The sequence below is a fragment of the Aythya ferina genome, assembly GCF_964211825.1.
Source record: "Aythya ferina genome assembly, chromosome: 7".
Classification (NCBI taxonomy): domain Eukaryota; kingdom Metazoa; phylum Chordata; class Aves; order Anseriformes; family Anatidae; genus Aythya; species Aythya ferina.
Window position 1 is genome coordinate 20,979,552 of NC_140302.1, and position 24,736 is coordinate 21,004,287.

At 36.0% G+C, this 24,736-nt stretch overlaps 1 protein-coding gene and 1 long non-coding RNA gene across 8 annotated transcripts in view; one reads left to right on the forward strand and one right to left on the reverse strand.

Moving 5' to 3' along the window:
• Window positions 1-122: 122 nt before the first annotated feature.
• LOC311439339 lies at window positions 123-12,046 on the forward strand. The gene is made up of 3 exons (XR_014694666.1): window positions 123-2,872; window positions 7,285-7,395; window positions 11,331-12,046. It is a non-coding gene; the product is annotated as an uncharacterized lncRNA (long non-coding RNA).
• The window catches only part of PLCE1 (phospholipase C epsilon 1), a 156,860-nt gene continuing 136,087 nt past the window's right edge, over window positions 3,964-24,736 (reverse strand). For 5 of the 7 annotated variants that reach the window (XM_084524890.1, XM_084524889.1, XM_084524888.1 and 2 more), the window contains 14 exons: window positions 23,090-23,131; window positions 22,199-22,323; window positions 21,402-21,519; window positions 16,586-16,717; window positions 15,078-15,368; window positions 14,078-14,241; window positions 12,907-13,168; window positions 12,056-12,168; window positions 10,766-10,894; window positions 9,814-10,023; window positions 7,894-8,055; window positions 7,509-7,727; window positions 6,163-6,379; window positions 3,964-5,234 (listed from right to left, as the gene is read on the reverse strand). In XM_084524890.1, coding sequence (XP_084381016.1) covers window positions 6,197-6,379; window positions 7,509-7,727; window positions 7,894-8,055; window positions 9,814-10,023; window positions 10,766-10,894; window positions 12,056-12,168; window positions 12,907-13,168; window positions 14,078-14,241; window positions 15,078-15,368; window positions 16,586-16,717; window positions 21,402-21,519; window positions 22,199-22,323; window positions 23,090-23,131 — 2,150 coding nt within the window. In that variant the 3' untranslated portion in view covers window positions 3,964-5,234; window positions 6,163-6,196. The remainder of the gene's footprint in view (window positions 5,235-6,162; window positions 6,380-7,508; window positions 7,728-7,893; window positions 8,056-9,813; window positions 10,024-10,765; window positions 10,895-12,055; window positions 12,169-12,906; window positions 13,169-14,077; window positions 14,242-15,077; window positions 15,369-16,585; window positions 16,718-21,401; window positions 21,520-22,198; window positions 22,324-23,089; window positions 23,132-24,736) is intronic. The other 2 variants (XM_084524893.1, XM_084524894.1) reach the window with 1 other exon arrangement.

Genomic DNA, 24,736 nt, shown 5'->3' on the forward strand with positions numbered 1-24,736 from the left:
TTATTAGCAAATTTGAGATTACAGAACTTCAGTTCTGCACTATCCTCACAATTGGCAACTCTACAACAGTATCTTCAGTAAACCACCACTATCAAGAATATTGGATAAATTCAAGGTAAGAATTTTAAATCTTTTTAATCTTGGAAGTAATTTTCTCTCCATTACACAAATATTAGTTGTCTGGTGTTTCAGAATCCATTTTCAGCTGTGTGTTTGCTTTGCAAAACAGTAAGTAAAATATATTAAATAAGTGAAGAATGATAACTGGTTTTCTATGGATTCCATTCTGTTGGGCGGTGTAGTGGGCTGACCTGGCTGACAGCTAATATGTGCTGTAGTATTTAGTCTATGATGTGATAATGTACCTGTGTAACTAAGTTTTTCAAAGCTTTTGTTTAAGTCACTAACCTCTTTACAATAAGTATAAAATACTACTTTTTCTCTAGGGCATTTAATTCTTTATCCTGATTTATGGTTCTCAGCTTCTTTTATTATATTTTATTCATTTTGATATTATATGTATTTTTAGTGTTAATCAGAATTGTGGACCAAATTCCAAGTGGTTAAACGTAAATTGCAAACATTTTTTCAATGGTCATCTATCCATTAATGGGTTAGAAAATACGTATTTTACTACGGGGATTACAAAACATAATACTGATGGTAATACACATTTCTGTCTGTTCAGGTTGCCATTTCCGTAGTTTTTGTGTAGTTCTAAATAGCTGTTAAGTGATTGCAAATACGGATGTGACATACATTCTGAAAAATTCTAGGGGCACCATTAGCCAATACTTTGTCAGTTCAGGAAGGCAAAAGTAAAGAGTCAACATCTTAAAACATTATTATTTTTTTGCAACATATACAAATACAAGTTTATTCTTCAAGTAAGCAGAGAGAAAATAGGTGGAAAGTCACTTTTAAAACTGTTAATTTTACATAGTTTCCAGGCAATCTAAAGACTGGCACATAGTGATGCTGCATTGTTAGAATACTTTGATAGGCTCTTAGAGGAAGATGAGTGTACAACCAATTAGTAAATGATTCTGAAATATTCTATGTGAGTATCAAAGCAAAATCTATTCACTGCTATTTATTTCTGTGTTTAATTTGCTAACTCTGACAAATGTATATTGTAGTTACAAAATATTTATCACAGACAGGAAAAAAAACACTCCACCATTGTTACATTTAGCTGGCTACCCTAAAAGTAAACTGAGTTTTATAGTGGAGTAGTAACAGCCAGTGATTAAAAAACAAATGTTACCTGAAGCTTAGTAGCATTCAAAGAGCTAGAGCAGAATGGGCAGTTCAGTTTCAGAAGCTGCAAATTCAACATTTCACTGAAATGTAAACCTACCAGCAAGTTCTTTTTTAAAGACAAACCATTAATTTAAGAGAATGTGTTCTTGACATATTTAGGCATGTCCATGTTAAAGTAAGTCTTTATTCTTGAAAGCATGTGATTTGCAGAAGCAGACCGCTTTGAAAAGATGCCCATTGAGATCTTTAATCTAGTAATATTCAATAGCATCAATAAAAAATAAAAATATGACTAGGTTTTGAAAATTAAAATAGCATTTCGGATTCTTCTAACTGTTAAACTTGAACATACAAATAGGAAGCCCTTCAGACCTCCTGGAATGCCCTGGTTCCTGAAAATTGAGTAGTATTGCAGTGAGGTCAGGGTCCTGGACTTCTGTCCTATCTAGTCATAGCACTGCAGGCAGCACTGACTATGCAAGGAAAGTAAAAGACGCTGGTAGAAAAGTAACAGTGGTTTTAAAATAGTATCAAAGAAAATACTTCCGTATGGCCAAAATGCAACAGAGTGAGATTTCCACCTGTAAACTGTTCACTGTTGGTCCTGCTACCACTCAGAGGCTGCTTCTGTCTGGAAGGTGTTGATTATTTACATTCCTTGCTTTCAGACTTAATCCTGGAAGCTGCTTCCTGTATATAGTTTGTAATGTGAAAATAAATGTATTTTCCTAATTGATGTCCACATCCAGCCAAAAGCACAGAAAGGGACAAAGTTATTTTGTCAGCCTTGTCAGAGGAATGTGTGGACAAATATTCCTGTAGGAAGAAACTCATCTGTGACTAAGTAGAATAAAGTTTCCTGTTAGAATTAATAACTCAGCATATTAAATCTATTTAACTGGACTTTCTTAAAAGTTAACAAAAACGCAAACCTATTTAATGCTTCAAGTTTTCATTTCAACATTTTTCATTAGTAGGATATTTAGAACCAGCACAAATGGAAGGATACTCTTCATTTCCAACTGCACCAAAAATGAACCACATTTCAACAGCAAAAAAAAAACAAAACAAGAAAACAACAAAAACAACAACTAACACACAATTCACTCTTGTGCTTACCAAACTTTCTGTAACTTGAGATTGTGATATGTATACATTATTTTTCACTGGAAAATACATGTAATATACTGGAACAGTTTAGTTAGCCTTACAAAGTTATAGATGCCTATATGCTGGTTAAGACTTTTCATAATAGAAAGCCAAATATTTTATTCTGTTTCACTGTGACAAACAGCAGCAAAAGCAGCTTTAGACCTCGACTGATGAGTAACTTACATTAATAAAATTCTCCCACAACTAGAGAATTACTGTATTAGCAGACATGGTATATAAAAGTGCTGTTTTTAAATTGCCACTAGACTTTAGGCTAGTGTTTACAATTGTGACATGGCTACTGTTACCCCTTAATTTCCTAAGTGTTGTTTTTGTTTGTTTGGTTTTTTTTAAATCTATGTGACAGAAAAGCAATAGTGGCTGATGACGTGGCTGTAACAACTTCCAATGTTGGAGCAAGCATGTATTCCAAAGTACTGTGAAAGTAAAAGTGACGGTAAGAATTTTATTTTCAATGTTGCGGAATATTTAAAAAAAAAAAAAAAAAGAACAAAAAACGCCAATCAGGTAAGGACAAACTCTATAGGAAAGTATTATTTCTAAAATAATAGAAAAAAAAAGTGGTGCATTACTGCTACTGTGTCAAAATAATAGAATGAAATTAACATTAAAAAAAACCTGTTGCACTGGTTGAGTTGTGCAGTAGGTTATTTCCCAGTCATTTCAGAGTATTTCAAAGCAAACTAGGCTTATAAAACTAGGGATAATTTGTACCTAACTTCTAACATATTTTTACGCAGTATCATTCTTTCATCATGTGTGTACCAGGGGAGTGGGCAGGGGGAGAGTACAACTTACTCTTCTGGGGCTGTTTCTGTTGTTAAAATGGACAATACCTGAGTGGAGAGGCTGAGCCAGGAGCTGTTTGGGTTTTTGAATTGGATAACGATTGCTGAAATGCAATTTGCTGGTTGGCTACATCAGTACTGAGCATGAGCAGTAGGAAGTGTGTGGCCTCTGGGAGGATGTGCTACAGGGAAATTTGACCAAGTCTGTGGCTGTTTTTCTTGAAAGTTGGGAGTGACCTCCAGGGGGCACTTGTTGCTTTGGTAATGGCTAATTTGCAGGAATTCTCTGTTGCGTATAGTCAGACTCAAAAGAATCTGATGAGAGAATGTAGGTTCTGCCTGCTCGTTTGATAGTCAGTTAATGACTTCGCTTTCTTTTGGTTTGTTTTCTAATTATGGGGGGTGGAGATTGGTGTCTCAGGTATACTATCTGTAACTTCTTTCCCTTCCATCCTTGTACTGTCAAAAGTGAACATTATTTTAGTTGTACTGTAGTTTTATCCTTTGCCTGATGCAGCTTCTCCCTGAGGAGCAGCATTTTTTTTTGTGCTTGAGTGCTAAAGTTGGTGTGCAAGCTCTGATTGCATGAACTAGTCTCTCTATGCATGGCTTTGTTAATTTAGTCACACCAAGTAACTCAACGTGGTTCAGGGGTTGCTGTAGGGAGACAAAACGTGCAGAGCAATTTATTCAACACAGATAAACTTCATATGGGAAATCAAAGAGATGGGTGATTTCAGCAGTTGTTACATTTGTGCCCCTTTAATTTAGCATGGATTATTTTAACTAATTAGGCACATTAATAACTCCCATGGAGAAAAAAAAAATGACAACCATAACTAACTTAAATATCAAAACTTGATTTCAGCAAACATTAAACTTTATAGCAGTGGTTCTATGTAAACAAAAATGGCAGGAGTTACAGTGAAAGAGGCTATACTCTCTGGATTTAACAGGCAAGTAAAAAACAACTAGACATTTCCTGACTGTACAGAAAAATGTATTTTGAATTCATAATTTTGAAGTGTTAATTACATTTTTCAGCATATTGTTTGAGTTTGGTCAGTTTGGGGTATTAAAATTCTTGTGCTGAAAAGAAACAAGCATGACAGTTCAAACATTTTTTTCCTCTAAAGACAGAGAGAGGTGAAATTCTGCAGTTTCTAAAAAGGTAGTATATGATAAATATATTACACAATGACACATACTTTGGAACATGATAATAAATATTCTTTCTTTAAACACAAGCCTGGAAAACTAGAATTTATAAGAAGAAAACATTGTTCCTTGTCAAAGTATCACTACCAGGTAGGTGCATTTAGCTACTGTACATTACTTTGTAGATAAACCATAAATAACTTTAGCATTTTGTGTATATTCACCAAAGTTAAACTGATAAGCCAAGGAAGTTACAGCATATTTAAATCTCTTTACAATCACTAAACACAGTGTTTAACAGGAATCTTTATGTAAAAGTGCATTATTTTAATATAATACACACAAAAGAACACTCTGGTTCTCTGCCTTCAGTTTCCCTGAAGGCAACTAACTAAAATAATATTTTGTTTAAAAGTGGGGGGAGAGGGTAATGACATGTTAGTTTACAACATACAGTCCAAGAAAAGTTCTCTGTCTATAAAGAATCTGCAGATGTGATAAAGAATCTGCAGATATGAAGATACAGGGGAAGAGGGGAATCTTCCCATAGCTGACAGGCAGCTTTCCAATCTAGCATCTCATTTAGCATTCCCAAATTCTGGATGTTAATCCAGCAGCGCTGCCTGGATTAAGCATCTAAAGCACAGGCCAAACAATTGCTGACCTGTTCAGACCACAGCAGATTCCGTCAAGGGCACTGCAGAAGGATTCAGTGTTGTTGTAAATTCCAGTTTTCAGAAAAATGAAAGAACAAATGCTGAAGAAGAGGGAATGTGATTGTGATTTATCCTCAATCTACTTTGCTTTTCTTGAATTCAGTTTGTTGTGATGATTTAGGGTCTCCTTAGTCACCTAGAAAGAAGACAGCAAACGTGTCCATTCATAGCTGAAGTATTTTGCAAATGAACATATTATTTGAATTTTGTTAGTATGATGATTTAGCAATAGCATGACAGTCCATGTCAAAAAATGTTTCAATAGCTAAGTGTAAGCAAGTGAAAAAGAAATACAATCTCCTTAAATTTACTTTATGTGAGATGGGTTTGATTATCGACACTGAACAGATTTATTCTTCATTTACAATGAGCTGTAGCTTCTCTGGTGATAGCTCAATGCTGTAGTAGCACTATCCAAATATCTGGTTAGTGTAAATGAGTGGGCAAGTTAGATGTACTGCCTTTATATAAACGGTACAGTCTTATGTTATGTTGTGCCTTTCAATGGTTATTTAAATCAAGTAAGAAGAAATTGAAGAGCTACAGAAAGGACAGTAAAAACGTTCAAACATTTCTGGCAAAAATTTTGCAGACAGAGTGACATTACCACTATAAACCTGTTTTAGCTAAAAAGGAGATCATGAATCTGACAGATTTTATTATATGCATGTAATGTAACAAGTAACAACCAAACCTCTACTGGATACTTTTGTTTACTTTGGCCAGCAGCAAAAGAATAACAGGACAGTGATAATTAAGCACAGGTAGTTGATTAAAATACATACTGTAAAATCAATCAATATGCAACATTCTAGTTTTGTTTTATAAATGGGCAAAGAAGGTGAGTGAAACTCCAGTCTTCACACCATTCTGATTCACTGTATCTAATGCCCTAGTAAATAACTGGAGATTTTTGTGCCTGTGCACACCAATGAGTAAGGTTTTTAGGGTTCTGTCAGTCTCCCTTGTGCCTTTCTGTGGTTTAACCAAGTGCAACTTTGAAAAAAATATTCTGTAATTTATGTACTAAATTGATTCTAACTCTGAGCAATTATATCTCATACCTGAACAGACAGACCATGCTGTAGGCACTGGTGGTTACTGTTCCATAACGTCACTGAAGGTCAAACTGCATGCAGACCGTTCGTCCTTATTCTGGGGACTGTCTGGCAGGACTTGCAGAGGTGGTGATATAAATCCCCGATACTGCTTGCTTGACTTGGTTAACTTCTTGAGTTCACTGGTAAAGGAAATGCCTTTTCTTTTGTCATCTCGTGCTGCCTGTTAAAAAAAAAAAAAAAAAAAAAAAAAAAGCAAACAGATGACAGAAATAGTTTAGTAGGCTGTTAGCTATGAAAAACAGAATTTAACACGAAAACTTACAACATTTTTCTAAGCTGGCATCCCTTTTGAAATTCAGTGAGGCTGTGCCAATGACATTGTTCTGATTGTTCTGACTAGATTAATTGAAAATTATGTATTGTCAAAGACTAAGAATATGTTGCAAATTTGGTATAAACTTGTATAAAACCTATGCTTATGACACATTTACTTTAAAGCAGCAATTTCCATGGACAGGTGGCATATGCTGGGAAGGAGACTGCAGTTCCTTCTCCCATTATCAGTCCTTCCATTTTCCAAAGCCCAAGGTAAAGGACAACTTTTCCATTGGGCAGGAAAAAAGGGGACTGCATTTTAGTAGCTTTTAAGTTCTGTGCCTTCTGATAGTTCTGTCTGTCTTACTGTGGTGGGAAAGAAAAAAAAAAAAAGAATCATGTTGCTGGGTGTAACTGATACAGTTTAGCAAAGAATGAAGGAGGCAGGAAGAAAACAGGAATCTGCTTTTTTGCTGCAGTCTATTATTCGCTCTGCTGCCTCCACCCAGCCTCATTCCAGTCCTGTAAAGATTTTAGGCATCTCCTGCAAGATTTTGTGTACCTCTTGATATAAATCCTAATTGAATAAATACTGATACAAATGTGAGGTTGGGATACTGAGTCCCTCATACTAGCCAGTCATACAAGAGGTGGCAGTATGGCCCTGAAAGCATAGCAGCAAGAGGCTCTGCTTTGTTAAAAAAAAAAAAAACAAAAAACCACAACATACTATATTCAGACTTAAAACAATTGTTAGAGTTTTTTAAAGCAGCACCTCTGAACTCTTTTTTTTTTTTTTTTTTTTTGCAGCCATATGTCTTATGGTGATGCAATTAGTTTGAGGGAAAAAAACGAACGACACCCCAAAACCTGCCAACTGTAGAACTGACAAAAGTCTGGAAACAAGCCTCTAGAAATGAAGTAAGTTAAAATCTCATTTAACAAGTCAGTGTCTCCCTCCTATGGAAGTATGTTCCCATTGAGCTGATTGTGTACCATCTATAAAAACTACAGCAAAGTATTTGATTTTTTACCTGAACCTGTTCTTTGAGTTTAAGGATAAATTTTCCTGCTCCCTTCCACTTGCTTTGGGCCTGAAACACACACTCCTGGTCAGAGAGAATTCTCTGAGATGGTTTAGATGTTGAGGACTTTTTGTTTGCTGGCTCTTTTGTCACCTCTTCCAAGAGGACATAATCGCTTGGATTTGGATTGCTCAGAATGCTGTAGGAATATTTTGCTTTACAAAGAGTCTATTTAAAAGCAGAAAGAAAAAGAAGGAAGAGAAAAAGGAGTCATTACTTCAGATGCAGTTTACTAGACAGATTCCTCAGCTAGTGACGAGAACAAAACCCACCTCTTGCATGAAATCAGCCCACACACTACAGAACCCATTAATGAAAGTGGTGTGGTGTTTACCTGCTGTATGACATCCTGAGCTGTGCTAAAGCGGGGAGCTTTGATGACAGTGCGTGGTTGCTCTGGGGAGACATCGTGTACCTGAACAAAGAAACTGTCATCCTCAGAGGTGATGGTTACATCTTCCTTTGCTTCTTGAAAGACATTTCTCTCATTTAAATTCTAAAGGGGAAAAAAAAAAGATCCAAATTCAAGTACTTCAAAGTGTAATTAATAACTGGTGGTCATAAAAAGTTTTCATTCCATGAAAATCAATATTGCTCATAATTAATAGCTGTGTTTCTAAAATCGGTGTCTGAAGTACTGTTCATAGTAGGCAAGTAGTACTTAGGACCACATTATGTAAAAATGAGTTCACTGCTCTCTGCAGAAGAGCTGAAAGGTACAGCTAATGCTTTCAGGTACTAGCATCACAGGCCAAAACCACAGCATAACTTTCATCCATGCTAACATAGATTTTAACCTGTGTTTTCTGAAAGACTGGAGTTCAAGCAGTGACACATTCATGGGTGAATATACTTAAAAAGTGTCGTAGTCAACTGAATTAAGCAAGCTACTATTTGTACAAACAAATGCCTTCTTTGTAATTTTGGTTCTAAACATTAGCAACAAGGGAAAACAAAATACTGACTTGTGTAATAGAATAGTAATTTGTTAAAATGAAGATTTAGCAAAAGGTCTGTTAAAACAAGCAGAGTTGAAAACACTTTATCGTATAAAATTTATCATATAATATAGCTGTGCATATTTTTTTTTACTCTAAAGGATGCCTGAAGACTTTTCATGTAAATGCTGTCTCTGTCATTTGTGTATGTAAACTCTGTGTATACAAACATATGTGTACATAAGTCGTCGTGTTCAGACTAAGCAATTACATGACATGCAGAGCTGGCCAAATTAAATACCTCTGAAAACTCGAACATTAAGTCTCCTAGTTTTTGTTTCTCACAGGCCTGGGCACTAGCATATATGTGAGCTGTGGATGTTTTGCCAATGGTTTAAACTAAAGTAATCTCTCCATCTTCCTACTTCAAATTAAAAGAAATCACCTATTTCATTATTTTAGACTATCATTGAAAAACTTAATATCTATTGAGGTTTTCAGAGTTCTTTAATAGTAAAATCCTTTCTAATTTTTCTGAATAAAAAAGTTGCTGACACTTAAACTGATTGGTAAGTGTAGTCTGGAGTTCTGCTATCTATGATCCTACTATTATTCTTCTTTATATTCTATATATAAATATATATTCTATATATAAATATATATTAAATATAATATAATTTAAATATATTATATTTTAAAAATATTATATATTATATATTATATCTAAATATAAAAATATTAATAAAATATTTTAATAAATATAAATAAATATTAAAATATTTCATATAAAATATTAATATAACAAAATATAAAAATAAAAATATATTTATATATTATACTTAAATATATTATATTTAAATATTATTTTAAAAATATATTTAAAATATAATTAAATATAATATATATAATATATATATACACACATATATATATGTATAAATATGTAAATATAATTCTATATATAAAAATATATATATATTCTTCTTTATATTCTATAATGCCAAAATCTTTATTTACATGAAATTGGAATTATCATCAGTCAAAACAGTAAGCTCATGGTAATGCAGTTTTGAGTCAGTGATTAAACACCATATAGCTGACATTAGAGCTTAGTGCTGCATAGGTACACTTACTTACTGACAGGTGCATGAAGTCCAGTTGTGCTCCCTCAGCATTATGTCTGTTTGTAAGTGGTGTACACAGTATTGACATTACTTGCCAAGTAGTGAAACAAACACCATGCGCTTTTGTTTCCTGGTCCTAACAGCTATTTTTAGCTACCCTTGTAAATAACAATTAATCTAAAACAGACTTACTTCCTCTCGGGTTTTAAAGATAATTCTTCCAACGTATCCTTCTTCTGGGAACCAGCTGTTCAAAAGCTGCACTAGCCCTTCTTCAGAACCAATTACTCTCTGGAATGGAGGTTTTCTGCATTCACTCTTTTCTTTAGATATAAAACTTTTCTCTTCCATCAGAAAATAGTCTGCAGCACATGATTCGGTGCCTTTTGTGGTAGCCAAGAGCTAAGACAGACCGCAATAAACACACAGCAATTAGAATGCTAAATATAAACACTGTATAATCAGTACTTATAAATGAATATGAATAAAGAAGCTTTAAGAATCGGTAACTATTCTGATAATGTAGGCAAGATTTCTGATGTGCTATTTATTATTCAGATATTTTACTCGGGGGTAATGTACTGTTCTCTTTAGACTAGCCAAGCAGTTCAACTCTTCCAGACAAGGCAGTACTATTTAAGCTTACTTCTGTTCTGTTTGGCTGGCCAGACAGTTTATTCATAATTCCAGGACAGTACAGTCTTTTCCCACTGCTGGAATAACAATCCCTGTTGAGTTAACTGGTTTTCCTACTCATGAACTTAGCCCTCTAACTTTTACTCTGTATTCCTAAGATGCTCAAGTTCAAAGACATGCACAGAAAAGTTTGCCCTTGTTCTGACAGCCCACTGACTCTGTCAGTCAGAAAGATTATTTTTCTCAGATGCCCAAACATTAAAATACTAATAGGGAATATGTTCTGAGTTCACAAACCGATTGTCTGAAGCCAAGATTTGGAAAAAAAATCACAGATATTCTGAGTTTGCAATGCAATTAATCCCATAGTAATAAATTTCTAAAGCAACTTACTGGGCTGAATGAACTACAACAATTCTTCATGTGAGACATGCAGGAAGATGCATGTTGAGAATTGAATCAGCCTGGATTCTTGCAATCAGAACGTGCAATTTAGTGGGCAGCTTACCTGCTGAAGAAGCTGTGCAGCTGTGGTCCCCGCACTTATGTTAAAAACAGTGAAAGGCTCCGGGCCTGGAATTCCATGAATTGTCACTTTGTAAGGCACAGAGGCTTTCCTTTCACCTGTGCTAAACAACTGTTCAGACAATATTCAACAGGTTACTGATTGTTTTTACACAGGCATATGATTTTTAGGTTGCATTAAGAGAAACTGTACACAAATTGTAAGGAATTTAACAGAGGAAAGCTATCTAGTTAATAAGTTGTTCTTACGCTACAGATCAATGAATTTAAAGGAAAAAAGGGGGGACAACATAAAAACAAAACATGCCACCCTGCCTTCAAGAGAAAGAAGAAAAAGGAAGTTCTACAGTGAGGGTGCATAAACTGCCCCTGAACAACAGGTACATCTCCATCACTCACTATCTGCATTGTAGGTGAACTCAGACTATTTGAATTCAAATATGAACAACTGGATGAAAACCTGTAAAGCTTTTTTCCCCCAAACCATTTCTGTTCTTCCTTTCTTCCCTACTGATGCACTGAGCTAGGTGTTTGGCACGTATTTGCAGGAGGATAACATCTGCTGCGCAACTGCTGCATGCCCAGTAGCTCAGGAGGTTTCACCTAACACTCCAGCAATAAGCAAAATGACAACATACGTGCTTAAAACCACTGCAACACAAGTGACCCAGGTAAGCTAACAGTAAGGGCTTTCTTAAAAAAAATAATATATATATATATATATATATATATATATGTAACATCTGTATTTGCATACATACACAAGCATTTACATATATGTATATGCATATTTGTACATACAAACATACAGATGTATACACACACGTATAATTATGTATTTATGCAAATACAGATTCCACCCTTTACTGTAACAGATTAGTCTCATTATGCCAAGGGAAACAGCAGTTGGTAGTTTGCATCTTTTTCTTATTTTTTTTAATTTGTCCAGAATGCATTGCTTATGATCCATGCATAAAGGAATCACCTCTGAACCTTACTGCTCAACCACACTCATTCTCCAGCACAGGTGTGGTTTTTGTGCTGTACCTAAATATACCGTAAGCCAGCCTTGGAAAAGCTTCACCCTCCCACAGTTTCAGTGGGATAAACTTACTTCTGCTGAAGCCCAGAAGAACTAGGCATTGAGGAACTTCTGAAAAATGTGCACGTTTAAGGGCTAATACCTTTGAACAGTCTGGTTCTAGAAGTCTTCAGACCACAGCAGTCATTAAGTTAAAAATACATGGCATTTATAAATAATAATAATAATTACCATGGATGCAGTATTTCCAGAGGGACTTTCTTCCATCCTCCGACTGTTTATGAATAAGCTAGAAATTTCTAATGCCTCATTGTGCAGGTTATGGAGCTGGACATGTCTATAGCCTAAAAAGAAGAAAAAAAAAACACCACACTTTTGTAAGTACTTTGCCACATATTAGGACAGAAGTCTTGGAAAACTCAGATTTGCTGTATTTAAAGCTAGAATTTGCTATATCTATAGCATTAAAAGCACTGAAAAAATACTGCCTTACCACTCTTGTCTGCAAAACAGCATAACCCAAACGCTTTGAACTGCTGAGTGGTTCATATAGCTGTCTATCCTTATCTTGCTGTAATATTCAATATATTCATACATGAAATAGCTAAATATTGGAATACAAATGAAACAAGGACACAGTCTCACTGGGAAATTTGTTCACCTTTCTTTCACCTCTCCTACTGCCACTGCTGCCAGAAGTGCAATTTACCTCTGCCCTGATGATGACTAGATAAAGGAATTTCTTGGGCAAAAGGAAGTAGTGGAGTAGACACTCTGGTCTTCCCAAGGGAGCACCAAGTCTTGAGCTGAACACAGCCTCACCTCGGGATCAGCACAGGCCCCCCAACAGCATGCGGTCCATCTCAAATCTGGGACTTCTCACAATTCACTGGGTGTCCTCCAGCTCCTAGTGAGTATTAGACCAGCATCACACTGCAAGGGTGAAGTATATTGCCTGATATTTGTTCCCTGAATCCTCCAGAAGGCGGCAACCAGCTGATTAAAAATATCCTTCTGGCAGGATTCAGTCCTGGAATCTGCTGGACCATTTTGGTATAAGGTGTTACTGCAAACTGTGTTACCTCTTTTTAGAGCTTTCAGTGGAATGATTCTTTGAGCCGTTACAGCTGAGCTGTTGTTTTCAACAACTGCAAATCGAAGAAAGACCAAATCTTCAAAGTGAACCCGGAAAAGAAACTGTTCATTCCACATTGGGTTCAGAGTGTTGCGATGAATGGGCTTGGTCCGGAAATGGCAGCTATCCAGAGGCATCCCGAGTATATCGATTTCGATGCACGGACTTCCTGTGCTGTTGCTAGGGCACACATTCTGCCCAGACACGATCTGAAGCCAAGGAGTACACAGAGACACGAATTAGTGGAGTCATTCTTTTCTGTCACAGTTCTGAGCTAAACTTTGCTTTTATCACATCTCTAAGTAGTTTGCTACCACACTGATTTAATTACAGTGCTCCCCTACTTTCATAATTTCCAGGGCAGTAATTTCAGAAGCAGCACTGCTTAAACCTCACATGCCCTTGCTATGGTATCCTTCCTCTGAAAAAAATATACTATATATAATGAGTGTAACCATTCAAGGCATTTGAAAGTTAATCCAGAAAGAATGTCCCAGTAACATAGTCAAAAGGGATCAAATTTTCTTCTCAGTTACTCTGGGGTAATGGCACTGACCTCTGGCTTGCTTTGATATACACAGCAGAAGAATCAGGTTTGCAATTACTGTGGCTGCAAGACTTTTGATTCTCATGAACCTCAATTTTCTGAAATATTTCCTGGAAGGGACTGGCTTCTTGGAATAGCACTTTTTGCCATAAATCCGTAAATGATATATGGGATTATATAACTTCTTTGAAAATATTTTTTTTTAATATTCAGTACAGCTTTTCACAGTGACTTTTTGTGCCACTTCTCAAGTGTTCACAAATGTGAAACATCCAGGCACAAGTGTACTTTTACACAGTTGCGTAGTCCCACAGAAAATGGATTTTGACAAACATTGTGAAGGAAATAGTGAAAGTAACTATGGATACAAAGCAGCCAATACAACAAAATAAAGGTGACCATTTGCTGCTTCCCCCTTCAATTTCTTTTACATATATTGGCCTTCAGAAGTATATGCAACAATTAAAGGTTCAGTCTTTTCACACAGAAGCATGACTGTAACGTAAGACTGTAGTGAAACACTGCCTATAAAACTATTCAGCTGTATGAAATTCCTTTTTAATGTACTTACTGTTAAAGAATATATAGCTGGCTCCTTATTATCAAGATCTCTTTCTAACGGACAAAACTGCTGGTACATAGAGCAATTTTTATCCCACAAAACAGGAGGTTTCAAAACATATCCACAGCCGCCATTAGCCTCAAACATTGCTGCATTAAGTTGCAGAGGAAGATCTGTGAAAGTAAGGCAGCCAAAACTGACACAGAGCAATGGTACAATAGAAAAACAGTAACAGTGAAGACAACACATTTTAAATATATATAGAGAGATATTTCCAATTTTAGTACTATCAATTCCTGTTTGGTTTTCAGAGAAAGCTGTAGTTTATGTACCCAATCTGTCCAATCCTTAGTTACATAAAACTGTAAGAATAGTTCATTCTCTTCTATCCCTTTCTGATGTCTTTATCCAACTGTAGGACCCACCTAAACCCAATAATCCAAGAAGTATCTAGATATTTGCTATGAACTATATAATGAAAAATCACCATCTATTTAGCTTTGTAGGCAACTTAACAGATCCGCCTTTGAAAAGGTGTGGGAACACAACATGGGATAGAAAAAAATGTTCTGACCAACATTAAACCAGCATCCAGCACTTCTCATAAATACAGTTACTGAACTGTTACCTTCTTATACTTGAAATTATCAGAACATATATATATAATATATACTTTTTATACTTGAGTTACCTTTTTATATTTGAAATCATCAGAAGGGGACAGTAGCCACTTACATCGGGGGAGGAAAAAAAGCGTTCAGCAATAGAATAAAAATTGCAGTTGTTGCTGGTCCTAACATTTCTGTGGTATCAGGAGATGCTTGCATTAGCGTAAAGCTCCTGAATTGCTGCTCTTAAGAATTAGATTGCCATTGTATGAAGCTGCTTGCACTGGGGAACACAGACAGATACCTTGTGGTAACAGGCAAAGGTCAAATGCAGTTTCACACTCCAAGGACCTAATTCATATTTAAAATGTATAAAAAGTTGTGTGTTCCAGTATCCATACCATCTGTTTGGTAGTTAAGAGCCACAAGCTGTACACCGTGGAGCCAGAAGATGAGTGGATGGGGATTGGAGGAGTCGATGCGTGTGGCAGCAGGGTATGTCCTGAGGAGCTGACATGTGGTGTGCTGGATCAGCTTCTGGGAGTACCGCCGGCACAGCCGCTTGGCAGCGTTCTCGTTCAGGGAGGAGATATGATAGCATTTGGGCGTCCTTATGATAGCACTGAGAGAAGCTGGAGAATTGTAAGGAGAGCAAGGGTCTTCCCATGTCTGCCGCATCACATCAAAAGGACCTGGAAAATAAACAACAGCCTCAAGCCACAGCTGCAGATGCAGAGACTCTAAGAATTCAATGTTTTCTAGCGAGCTGTCTGCGTATACTTTGGAAATAGTAGAAAAAGATGATCCTGGAAAATGATACCATTGAGTATAAATGTCACATTCCTTCCTGTACAGTAAGAACAATCCATGAGAGGAAACAATGTTTAAATATCAGAACGATATTGTGATTTAATACTTAGAGCACTAAAGTCTAAACATGGGATTGTAGGGTTGGCCTCTGTAGGATTTGCATCCCTAACTATCACATGCTTACCCAGCTGTAGGGTCTTCTGTGAGACACTGTGCCATTCTCCTCATTTCTACATTTTACATTAGGAAGGGAGGCAAGATTGAAAGCCATCTGGTAAGTCTCCTAACAGGCAGTTTATAGAGTGCCCTAAGAGTTAGGTGACAAGTCCAGCAAAATACTTATGACTTTAAGAATTAGGCAGTAGAGTTCTTCGTTTGTAGGTACTGGTTTCTTGGAGGGAACCTAACCTGTCTGCTGCAGTTAGGCACTTGGGCTGAAAGAAATGCAATGTTCTTAGGGCCAGAAAAATGAACACAAGGAAGGGTACGGCTCTGTAACTTTCCATCTACAGCATTCAAATGAAAGGCAGGCCATCTGGGCTCAATCCCTGCTGCAGGACCTTTTCTATACTTTCCTTTGTGTTTCTTTACATCTGTTCATATGCAGAAGTACAATTCCCAAGTTCACAAATTGGAGTTCACCTGTGGAGTCTAAATATTTCTAAGGTGGAACACAGGAGTTTGCACAATTACATGTTTGGACTTGGCTGAATTTTAGGTAACTAAGTCCTACATCAGACACTAAAAATCCTTTTTGGGATCCAGCCCAATAGTCCCGCCTTTCATTTGTACTTCAAAAATACTCATTTGTATCTCCTAAAATACAAACTTGAAGATAGAGTACTTAAAATATATGTTGGTTTTGAATCCTTTATAAATTAGGGTCTTATTTTCCTGACCAATTAATCCTGTTCTAACATTCCACTAATATACACTCAACACTTGCTATAATAGTGTTACTGTAATAGCTGATGTGCTAACAAAAAAAACAACATTCAGGAGTTCAATATCTTGCACATTATAAAGTATATGATCTTTAACAACTTGGTCTGGTACAAAGTCATTCCACGTGACTGATGAAAGAAGATGCTAACTTTACCTTTTCCAGATGCTTTGGCAAGAGTAGCTGACTCCCCAGGGCTTAGTCTGCCAGGATTGTTGCCAAAAATGGACTTCCTGCTTTTTCTTTCTTTTCCTCTGCTAGAGCCAGATGGGTTTAGAGTTGACAAGCCTGTTCCCATAAATGTAAAATAAATGAGCCAAAAAACATGACCAAGAGGGCATGACATTTTCCATCCCATTTTACATTATTTTTTTGAGGCATGAATACTCCTGTTATATAGTAAGCAGGGCAAGGAGTGTATTTTCCTCCATAATTTAATTTTAACATCCTTAATACACACATGCCTTTATATATTATATAAGCATATAACATATATATTTGTATATGTAATGTTTATATAATGTATATGAAGCAATACAGACAGATATACACCTATATCTCTGTGATATAACTTCTTCATTTTACTTTTTAGTTTCAGAAAGTTGTAAGTGCCTCAAATTGCCAAAATGTCCTAACTAATACTAAAAAAAATCTGTAATAACAGTCCCGATATATTCATCCTAAGAGTAATTTCAAAAAATATCCTTTCTACAGAAGCAGAAAATCTGTACAGTATTGAATATCACGGTATTCATCTAGGATACAGTAGCTACACAATTAAATAAATGCAAAAATATGATTTAAAGACATACTGCAATGGAAAACCCCAAAAGCCTGCTGGTTAAACAGTTTAACTTCAAGGTGTTTTGAGAGATATCTTAATAATTATTTGTATTTCACTGATGAGAAATATGGTAGGTGTGTGAAATCCATTAAGCATGTAGTGACCAATACATACTAGAAGTGGAGCTGGAAAGCTCTACTATAGCTATTATTCAAGTATACACATTCCAACAAAATAATCATTAAAATCATGATCTAAATCACTGTGAAATAAACAGACTTCATTCCCTTCAAGGTCAGTTTATTTCTGTTGACTTTGAGAGAGCTTGTGGCAGACCAAAGTTAAATTTCAAGTCAAAATGTGTGATACTCATTCTAACACACACAGAAAAGAGGTGAGGGATGCTCTTAGAGACCCATGATGTACTTTTATATAAAATATAAAAGAGTACACTAATTTATCTAACTGTGACTCAGAAAATGATCTTCATGTACTCCTATCAATTCACACCTGCCTAAAGACTGTCTGGCTTTATACCTATATTTTGTCTACAAATATAAATCACAAAGAGGATACACTGATCTCTGTTCTACTGAAGTCAAGCCCACAGCTGTAAATTTTCAGGTCTCAATCTTTATGGCACGTCTACATGTACTTCATAAAACTATGCTGATAGCTTCAATGGAACTGCTTTGGGTTAGTAAAATTTAGTATGTGAATAAATGTTTTCAGCGCTGGAGACTTACTGTCTCTTTGGGCCAAAGCATACACATAATCAATAGAAGATGGTAGAAGCTGAGATCAAGGAATATGAAGTGACTAGAAGAAAGAGGAGTTATGCACTATGTCCTTCCAGAATAATTTAATCCCAGTTTTCAATGGATCAAACGGATTTGGCACGCAAGATCCAGGTTTCAAAATCCTGTTGTGGAGACTGTCACTGGGGAAACAGACTAATCTCATAAATCACCAGAGACTGCAATGCAAAACATCAAGGTTAAATGAACTGTATGTGATGGCCACAGGGTAAGCTGCAGCTGGGAGTTTTCTTTCAGTCTTTCCCATGAGCATGCTTTGAAAGTGACTGGCCTCCTCCGAGATGTAAGCTCCATTCTTCATTCCAATTTAAAGTGGGCTCCCAAGTATAGCATCACCTATTCATAGAATCATAAATTCAGAGCATAATGGAGGTTGGAAAGGACCTGGAAATCATCTGGTTCAACCCCCTGGTCAAAGCAGGACTAACTTAGATCCCGTCATACTACCACAATAACAGAGTAAATGTTTCGTATCTCCCTACAACCCCTATATCCTTCAGGTTACAGAATTTAGTGCCAGCCTCTCTTGTTAGACATAAGCATATTACGCTACTGCTTTTAGAATTTTAATTCAGAAGACGGCAAACCCCCTTGCCCTTCTTATTCTAACCATGCCAAATAACAGGTCAAACTGTAATTGTCACTATCTCGCCACGTGTTTCCAATGAGCAGCCAGTTAGTCTGCAGGTTTGCAGACCCTGAAAATAATTTACAGTACTTTACAGTACAGTGCCATTTTTTATGTTCACCTTAATTTCTTCAAAATTGATACCATACTGGCAGATAGTCTCATACAGTGGAGATGGTATCTGAATTTTATGATGGTTACCTTACGTGACTCTCTGCTCATTGCATTTGGTTGTGTGGATCCTGTTTTTACGTACTTAGCTTTCTCTACACATTGTATAGGAATCCTCAGTACCAAGCCAACAAGCAATGTGCAAATGAATTATAGCAATACTGTGCTCAGGTATACTTCAATGCCCTCATTTTGGGTGACCCCAAAAGATGTTAAGAACATTATCTAGTTCTCTTAGATAATGGCATGTTGATACACAACAGACTGAAATTGAAGTTAAATAAGGACCATAAAGGTCAAATACCACTGAAACACCAAGAGCAGTGGTGGGTTCCTCCTTACCAGAATACCAGAGATGCTCTTAGAGACCCATGATGTACTTTTATATAAAATATAAAAGAGTACACTGTAATTTGTCTAACTGTGACTCAGAAAATGATCTTCACGTACTCCCATCAATTCACACCTGCCTAAAGACTGTCTGGCTTTATACCTATATTTCGTCTACAAATATAAATCACAAAGAGGATACACTGATCTCTGTTCTATTGAAGTCAAGCCCACAGCTGTAAATTTTCAGGTCTCAATCTTTATGGCACGTCTACATGTACTTCATAAAACTATGCTGATAGCTTCAATGGAACTGTATAAACAAGAAATGTTTTTTCTCTACATGATAAATTCTGTTTCAACCAGGGAGCACTTTGGGAAGTCCATGTTACTCAGTAGGCTCGGCTTAGTGAACATAATGGTCCTTGTCTCATTTTATAGTCACAAATAATAACGCTCACAGACATAGACAACCGTAAACACAGAATAGAAGTATATGGTGACAGGACAAATAAAGTATTCACACAGTTGGTCAGCCACTGAGACAATGATCCTGCCCTCTCTATCTCCAAAAGTCCTGCATTTTGTGAGCTGGGGAAGGAAACTCATCAATAGACCTACATAATCATGGATACACCCACCTTGTTGTCATTATTAATGGACAATATTGAGGTAGGGGAGTGAAGAGAGTTATTCGCTGTGTCTGTGACCTCCAGCTGAGCAGAGGAATCAAATCAGTAGCATGGTGGTCTTTGATATCTACATGTGTTGCAGAGAAGGTAGTATTTGTCTCAAAGGGGGAAACATACACGAGTTTGTTGGAAAACTAATTCCTGTAGCTTCATGTGTTCATCTGTGAACAGAACTAATTTTCTTCTGAACTCAATTTTTTTCTCTATTCATGTGCCCTTTAAAGCCAGAAGAAATCTGATATAGAGAGCAAATATTTCTGTTTGTAACTGAACTTATGTTAAAAACTCGATATATTTTAAAGTTATCACAGATCATAACTTCTTTGTGTGTCAAAATACTTGGAACAACGTAAATTATCTCTGTTTAATCTTGAATATCATTCTTTAAAAGAAAATATTTTATTTGAAAGATATCTTATTGTAGACTTCATTAAAGAGTATCAAATTTGAATTTTTAGAAGTCATTATTGTTACAAGTAACACCTATAATTCTTAAAGTTATAAAAGATAATAAAAGAATGTCTCTCCATTTTTCAGCATGTTTATCTTGCCTATTTGACACTATTTTATGTTTGGCTAGCTTCTCTAATCTGATTATAGTTCTATTTGTATAAGATCATGATTTGGCAGAATTGCTAACTTTTCCACAGAGAATCATTCCATTAAAATGCAGATTTTTCATTCAAAACATTAAACACTTCAATAAACAATAAAATCTCAATTTAAAAGTATTTATGTACAAAGTATGAGCCAAAACACACTCAACCTCATGTTTCAGTACTGTATAAGTAACTATCAGGAATCTCTTCAGTTACTCCCTCTCCTTCTGCTTTGCAGACATTATTTTTCCTACCCTATAAAATAAGACACTCTTATTTCCTTAACTCTTTCCACATAGTGTGTGTGTGTTTGGGGGTATGTGTGTGAGTGCACAGTCAGCTGCTCTTGCCCACCCCATGAAAAGGCTGCTTTGTCTTCTGTCTTCCTGGAGCTATCCCCACTGGCTTCTTCAGCCCAGTGGTCAGAAAATCTAAGGAACTTCAAAAGGTTTGAGCTTTCTGCAATACCTCAACAAATGGCTCCCTTCCTATCCACTTAGGAAAGGACAGAAAATGCAGATTGTAGGTAAAAGTGAATGAGATCTCACTAAATGAGATCACTTAAAGAATGTGACAAGCTCTTCATGCAAGGTTTTAAGAATATTTTCCTTCCTAATTTAGTACCTCTTTACATGGAAATTCAGAGCTCTTACAATAAGGCTTTCTTTCATCTGTCATGCCGTAATGAAGCAGTTGTCTAAGTTGTGAAGACTGGGAAATTTCCATTTTGTAAACATTTTAATACAGCAAGCATTATATCTTCCCATGATAGGTTTAAGTATATACCTTCTCAGCTAGAAGCTATTATTTTGTAGATTACCAAATCATCAAGAAAAAAAAGATCCTCAACTACTTACATTTAAAAAAGCTTGTGCTAAGCAATTCAAAACATAAATATAGTATCTCAAAGAGTTAGGAAGTTTAATACAGTAAAACAGAGAAGTACTTACCTGGGAACTTTACAGCTTGACAGTAAATGACGAGATCTGATAGCTCTGGGGCTATCTGTCTGCTTTCCTTCTTATTTTGTGGAAGGTAGAATTCTTCACCCAGTTCCATATCGTAAACCTAGGTGACAAATCCAATAACATACAAAAATAAAATTACTGCATATGGAAGTACTCTGGCATATCTTACTTATGTCCTTCTTCCTATATAGTTTGCTGTCTTCACCTAACAGATCTCTGGTTTATGCATCAATTCCTGTCACTGACACTGGGACAGCGTGCAGAAGCCTCAGTGAGAGTCATATCTGCACATTTAGGAAAAAACAAAACAAAACTTTTTAGCAGAAGCTACAACTACAGCAACACAGTGGTTTGGCTAATAAATAGTAATGTGGCTATTTGGTATCATAGTAGAACATTTTATATTATTTAGAAACATAAAGACGCTAAATATTCAGATGAAATTTTCAGTTCTGTCAGTGTCAATAGAACACAGATATCTCAATAACCTTCAGAATTTAGTGTCGAATGAGTTCTTTATTGACTGTTATTGATAGCACCAACAACTAAATTTTCAGCCAAATGTCCTATACATCCAATAACCTTTAAACACTTTACTTGAACGGTATGTTGAATGTTTATTCTATTTAATTTATTTTCTCTGCTGTGTTTCCATGCCTTCTACTATTTGTCTTCATTAAAGTGCATTTATCATCTGATATCTCAGTTATCTAAGCTGTGCAAATCCCGTTAAAGTTGATTATAACACAAAGTAGGAAGGGGGAAAAAAGCAGAACTACCTTTCCTTTATTACTGTAAGTAGCACAATCAGCCTTCTTTATTCTTTTGGCAGTCTCTTCATTATACTCAAACTGCAGTTTGTCACATGATAATTTATTCTCAGGTCGGTCTTCAAGAATGTTATCTAAAAATTAATGGAATTTTAATAAACATAAAGCCAAACAATTTCAACTGGAAATTTAAGTTGATTTAACAGTATCTGTGGATAGTGCCATGAATTTTATCTCAATAATCAGATGCTAGAATAATGCATTTACTGGTCAAAGCATTCTCTTTTAGTAGTAACTTTCTACTTAAAAATTTTAATGCTTAGCTTTGGTTAATATGTTGCGCTTTTTAAAAGCCCATCCTTTTGTGCTCAGAAGATGCTTAAAAAATAATTTAATGAATTAAAATTTCTTCTTCAAGCTTGCTTTCTGAAAACAACTTCTATCCCCAAACAACAAAGAATTGCTGGTCCAAACAAGTAACCACATCAAATATGTATATGTCTTTGCACGGCACGTTTTGGCTTTCTCCTCTTTACATTCACCATGCAAAAATATTTTTTTACATCTATAGGAATTCATCTTCATAGCTGCATATTTATCAGAGAATAATACACCAGCTAATTAGTCTTTCTGGATCAAGATATTGTAACTGTCACAAAAGGAATGGTTTTATTTTATTCCTGATATTGCTGATGCTTTGACCATATTCCTTCTTTGCATAACCAGTGTCACACATGCAGCCTTCTAACAGTTCCTGACCAGTTAACAATGCAATATAAAAGTATCTGATTACATTTTTAATATAAAGTAGAAACCACATTTTCACATGGTCATTTTTAACAGGCTGGAGATGCAGTGCCGATTTCATGCAGTTAAAATGCTCAACCAAATGGCCTTTACCTTCCTGGCTGTTAGGAGCAGGAGAAGCATTAAGGACATCAGCTACAGGGAAACGGAGTCAGAGAGGGAATAAGAGTAAAGGAAATTAAGATTTACAGCCAGAGAAATGAAAATTAAGTGTCAGTTGTAAAACTACTAGCCTTACACAAATCTAATGGATCAGTGAGAAATATAAAACTGAAAATCTTTGAGAAGGTTTACAGACTATTAGATTAGTTTTGTCAAAATATCAACATAAAGATCCCAAAGAATAATAATTCTAATAAGGCAGTAGATCATGCCTCAGATTCCTTCATGTTTTGCACGCTGTGAATGTTTCTTGCTAGATTCAGATATTTCAAATCTCTTACCTAGAACATTGCTCAAACATTACCTACTGTGGTTGGCTTGCAATATTTTCCTTGCAAACATGTTAACATCCAAGTTTTTCATGGCAATTTTCATCTATGCTTTCTCCACCCTGCCCCACACAAGAATACTCAGATAGGCAGCTAGGCCTACTTTCTAGCAAAACATAACTGCAGGTAGCACCAGAATTAAACTGTAATTTTTCTATTAGCATGAATAATTCTGGTATCCCTTAGACAGCAAGGATCAGATCTTGTGTTCATTATTTTTTGATAATTTTTTAAAATCATTAACACAGAAGTAAGTAAAGAGACCAACTGTGCTGCAAGGTATGCTCAAGCCTCACAACTTTGAACATGACATCTATAAGTTAAATAGGTATGTATAAGACTTCATGGTTCAATAAGTGAACCTAGGAGCTAGGAGAACACGCTCAACTTCATCACACCAACAGCTTGATATTCTGTTTCAGACAGTAGAAACAGAAGATGCTGTTTAAAGAGAGCACCATGTATGGTCTATTTGCCTTGGACCACCCCAACATCCACAACTGCTGAATATTAGGGATGTTGGACTGTACATTTCTACTTATAACTTTTACTTATAATCCTGTCCATAAATTTGCCCAATAAATTTGGGCCTGCCGATACTTTCTTTTACCCCTTTTTAGAGCAATCTACTTGCTTTACTGAGAGCCTGCTAGACCTCATGAGTAACAGTGCTGTACTCCCTTTTATCCACTGCTCTGTCATTCATAAATATTCTCCAAATCAACCCTCAGTTCTCTTCTCTATCACCTGAAGAATTCCAGCCTTTTCAGACTCCTGCAAGACCACTGTCCCATTCTCTTTACTTTCTTGGTTGCCATTCTCTCCTACTTACTCCAAAATAACCTTCTCAGTATCTGTAGGCAAGAACTGGGCACAGAACTCAAGTTGTGGCAAACCAAGGTTTTATACAGAAGCAAAAAGATGTTTTGTTTTCAGTACACTTCCTGATGATCAGCAACATTTTATTGGCTATTATGGCTGCCACCATACACCAAGCTGAGAACTTCAGGGAACTTTCAGTCACTCCAAGATCTCCCAAATAGTTATGGCCAGTGTAGAATTTTGAATAATGTAGCAAGGTTTTGTTTTTCTTTCCCACTTATATTTATATATTACCTTATGTATTACCTTATATTTGTCTACATTGAAGCACATCTATAAATTTTTGTCCATTTGGTCAGTTTTGTGACTCGTATCTGGAATTATTTAACAATGTTGCAGCATTTAATATCCCAAAGAGAATGATATT